We start from the raw sequence: 4,580 nt of genomic DNA, 5'->3' as shown, positions 1-4,580 counted from the left end.
GTCTGATGGGGTCTGGCCACACTGGGGTCCTCCTACCCCAGCTTCCCAGTGAGGTAGGCCCATGGGCACTGCCACTGTGCCGGGGCTGCCTGGGCTGGGTGGGGAACTGAACCAGGTGTCCGTGCGGCCCCAGCCACTGTGCAGCACCAGCGCCTTCCCAGTGGGCCGCCATGGCTGGGCTGACCTGAGTGCCATGGGCATTATCCGGCCACTGTCCAGACGAGGGGCCACAGTGCACTGCCCTCCTGCCTTGCAGACACTGACCGCATTGGGGACCGCGACATGGGAGTAGGCAGTGGGGCTCCCTGCCGCAGAGACACAGCTGTGTAGAGAGCTGCTCTACAGACGGGTGATCTAGTCATTGAAGCTCCAAGTATAACTGTAAGGGAGTCCCCTCAGAAACTAGAGCAACAGGACCAGCAAATGGCACAGAGGTTACGTCGCTGGACTCCCACATGGCCAACCACAGTTCGAGTCCTGGACACGGTGGCTTGAAACTCACGTGTGCCCAGAATCCCGAGAAGGGAATGGAGAAGGGACTGTGGCATGGCCATCCCCCCTCGGGGGTGACTTCTTGCTTTTTGTCTCTCTGTCTCTCTGAAGAGCATATGTGCTCTATACAAAAATCTCTCTTTAGGGGACCAGCAGGTGGCGTGGTGGTTAAGGGGAGGGGTACTCCCACATAGCCAACCACAGTCCAAATCCTGGACCTGGTGGCTTGCTTTCTCACTCTCTCTCTCTCTGGTCAAATTAAAATAAATGAATGAATAAATTTAAAAAATCAAATAATTCTTTTTTTGTTTTGAAAGGTTTTTGCTATAGGGTGCGTGTGCTTGCCAGAGAGACAGAGAGAGACAGAAAGCGAGAAATCACCTCCCAGGGGGGATGGCCACGCCACAATCCCTTCTCCTCCATTCTCCTCTCAGGATCTCGGGATCTCGGGCACACATGCCTGGCCGGAGTTTTAGCCACTGGATCTGGGACTTGAACCGTGGTCAGCTACATAGGAGTCTAGCAAACTAGCCATTACGCTAATTGCTGGTCCCAAATTAAACAAATAATTCTTAAAAACAAAACAAAACAAAAAAACCCTCTCTTTTAAGAAAATTAAAAAAAAAAGACACTAGAGCAAGAGAACACAGGGTGCGTTTCAGGATGAAGGGGCTTCCTGCTGGGCGGATTCCAGCTGCCGTCGCAATGGACCGCAGGCAGCTGCAGGGGTTCCCTTGGTGGGTGCTCTCTAGGAGCCAGCCAGGTCACTAGGGCTTCTGTGGGCCACGGGGCCCGGAGTCAGCGCCCACTGCCCATCCGTGGCGAAGCTCTGGGCACCTCCCGGGGGGTGGCCGAGCAGGCAGCCAAAGCGGCCGGACCACCCGGTGGGCCTACCTTCAGGCAGTCCAGGAAGAGCTTCATGCCGTTGAAGTTGAGGAACATCTCGCAGTTGTCGGGCGTCTCGTCCGTGATGTTCCACAGGGCGCTCCAGGAGAACTCCATGACCTGGTCACACTGCGGGAAGCGCTGGGCTCAGCCAGGGCTCTGGGGGCGGGGGAGGGACCCTTGCCGTGTGTGGACCTCCCCAGGGCCAGGGGAGGGGCGGCGTGGCTCCACGAAGACCCGACTTACCATCTTGTCCAGCAGCTTCTTCTGAATCAGCTTCAGCATGGTCTGTGGGCAGAGAGGAGGGTCTGGTGGAGGCCAGGGCACTGCCACGTCCCCAGCCCCGAGGGCAGGCAGCACAGTGATTGCACTCCCTGTGAGATGGGGTCTCCAGGTCCCCACTGCTCGAGGTGCTCTGTCCAGACACGGGGTCCTCGGGATCCAGGGCTAGGTGCTGGCCCTGCTCTTGCAGGCTCCGGGGCAGCCCTTCCCTCTGTGGGCTTGAGCTTCCCCAGCCACAGAGCAAGAGACCAGATGCCCCTTAGTGCCCTCCTCACTCTCCCTCCATCCTCCGGCCACCTCTGTCATCTCCTGTGGCACTCTGCGCCCTACGCTGGGAGGCGCCCCAGCCAGTGATGGAGAGACAGGCCTGGCGCCTTTTCCTCTGGAGCGCACAGCCTCGTGGGGAGGCCGACATCGCACGTGCTTATCTAATCACATCTGGGGTGAGGAGGCGCGAGTGACTTGTTAAGTCCAGAGGGCTGGAGAGGACAGAGAGTTCTAGGTGGAAGGACTGCCGGCCATGAGCAGTAGTCACGGAACCCTCCTCTGGTCTACCCTAAATCCCCTCCGCAGCCACCCCAGGCCCTCCTGGGGCTCTTGCTCAGAGCACAGCGGCGGCGCCCACAGGAGGAGCACGGCGGGGTCCAGGAGGAAGGTGAGGAGGTGGCGAGCAGCGCCAGCACGTACCACCACGAAGCCCATCTTGCCCACAGCCTCCTTGTGGTCGTTGTCCACCTGGCAGACCAGGGCGTTGCACAGGTGCACGGCGATGCGCTGGATCGACTCGTCCTGCCGCGTGGGGTTGAGGATGCTGAGCAGGAGCTCGTTGACGCGGCGGTACTGGAATTCCAGCTCCTCGGGGATGCTGAAGTTGCAGAGGGTCAGGCAGCAGTTCCGCTGCACCTGGGCCGGGGCAAGAGACACCAAGGAGCATGTTGAGGGTCGGACTCTGGAGCAGGGCTCTAGAGGCACGAGATGATCTGGAGCTGTGATGGCCCAGGAAGGCTTTCTGGAAGAGGAGGCTACAAGGCTTTTTTTTTTTAACATTTTTTTTAAATTATGAAATATTCATAAGGAAGAATACACAAAACACAAACATAGAGTTTTTTCCAAAAACAATTATTTATTTAATTTTATTCATTCGTTCATTTCTTTTAATTTGACTAGAGAGAGAGAGACCCAAAGAGAGGGAAAGTAAGAAAGCAAGCCACCAGGTCCGGGACTCAAACTGTGGTCAGCCATGTGGGAGTGTTTCGTGCTTTAACCACCACACCACCTGCTGGGCCCTCACAAACATATAGTTTTACAAATAATTACAAAATGAACACCCACGTAACCACCACTTGGGCCTGCAACAGAACACTGCTCGCACCCAGTCATCCCTGAGTGCCCCTTCCTGAGCACAAGCTCCTCCCCAGCTATAGAGAACCACCACCTTGCTCTCCCATGACCACGGTAATTCTCCAGCACCTCGCTTCTGTCCACACAGGTCTGCACGACAGTCGCTATGACCATGGCTCAGCTGCGTCCGTCTCGTCTCACGTGGGACGGCGCTCCATCACAGCACACCCCTACGGCTGACGGGTATGGGGTGACTTCTGCAGCTGGCTACTGAACAAAGTGCGAGGCACGCATCCTGGCACCCAGGGCCATGGGCTTCTCTAGGGCACACATGCCTAGTGGGGCTTTGGGTCACGAGGTGTGCACACCACACCTTTGCTGGGAATGCCAGGTGGGTGTCCAAAGTGGCAGTGCCGATTTACACACCCGCCAGCAGTGCAGGAGCACGGCCGCGCATCTCAGCGCTCTGCACTGAGGGTTTGTCTATGTATGTTTTAGTTTGCTAGAAGGTGCATGTGCTCACTGAGAGGGGCGGAGGAAAGAGAGAAGCACAACCCACGGGGTGGTCAGTCACAATCCCTTCTCCACTACTTCGTTAGGACGACTGGGCATGCATGCACACGCGCTGTGGTTTTCAACCCATTGGTGGCTGGAACTCAAACCGTGCAGCAAGCCATGTAGGATTCAGCCAATGGATGGCCCGTATACTGTTTTTAACAGTGATCTCGGTGCAAGTTCCTTGTCATTTAATTTTCTCTCTTCCTTATTAAATATGAGAAGTTTACCATACTTTATGAATCATGTAATTTAGACAAGGATACCACCCTTGACGAACTTGGTGTCCTATCCCCCCGTATACATAAATGTCTTTTTTTTTTCTTGGAGACGTTTTTGCTATCGGGCATGTGTGCTCGCCAGAAAGAGTGACAGAGAGACAGAAAGCGAGAAATCACCCCCCAGAGAGGATGGCCGCAATCCCTTCTCCATTCTCCTCCCAGGATCTTGGGAACGCATGCACACACACCCGGCGTGAGTTTAAGCCATCGAGTCTGGGACTCGAACCGCGGTTGACTACATGGGAATACAGCGACGTAGCCATTACGCCATCTGCTGGTCCCGATAAATATCTTTTTAATTTGAAAAAATTTTAAATTACAAAAGCAATACTGTAAAATACAAAAAGCAATATTGTAAAACGTACAAGCCTATTTAATCAGAAAGTTAAAGTCTCCCATTTCACTCCCCAGAAGTAATCACTATTAAGATTTTGGTGCACGCCCAGCGGGGAAGGAGCTGGACCACTCTCTCCAAAGTCCTACAGGGTCCACGTTGGAGTGACTTCCCCAGATAAGGATGCCAGACATTCTGCTGGGGTCGAGAAGGATGAAACTGAACCACAAAAACAAGTTCTGTCTGGAGCAGGAGAGATGGGATTGTGAAGCCTTTCACTTCCTACTCAAACACCCTTTACTTCCTTTTTATTTTTTGTTTGTTTGTTTTAAGAATTATTTATTTAATTTTAGTGCCAGCAAGTGGCATGGTGGTTAAGGCGTTGGACTCCCACAGAGCCGACCGTGATT

General features: G+C 54.3%; 1 protein-coding gene across 3 annotated transcripts in view; it reads right to left on the bottom strand.

Annotated features, from left to right (window-relative positions):
* Nucleotides 1-4,580, bottom strand: part of ZER1 (zyg-11 related cell cycle regulator) — a gene marked incomplete at its 3' end in the record, with an annotated part of 38,836 nt that overhangs the window by 5,387 nt on the left and 28,869 nt on the right. For all 3 annotated transcript variants that reach the window (XM_027774016.1, XM_014589975.1, XM_006153988.3), the window contains 3 exon segments: nt 1,387-1,506; nt 1,624-1,665; nt 2,347-2,562. In XM_027774016.1, coding sequence (XP_027629817.1) covers nt 1,387-1,506; nt 1,624-1,665; nt 2,347-2,562 — 378 coding nt within the window.

The sequence above is a fragment of the Tupaia chinensis genome, unplaced genomic scaffold (assembly GCF_000334495.1).
Source record: "Tupaia chinensis unplaced genomic scaffold, TupChi_1.0 Scaffold000394_1, whole genome shotgun sequence".
Lineage (NCBI taxonomy): Eukaryota > Metazoa > Chordata > Mammalia > Scandentia > Tupaiidae > Tupaia > Tupaia belangeri.
The sequence above is the reverse complement of the archived record's forward strand: the minus strand, read 5'-3'. Positions and strand labels throughout refer to the sequence as shown.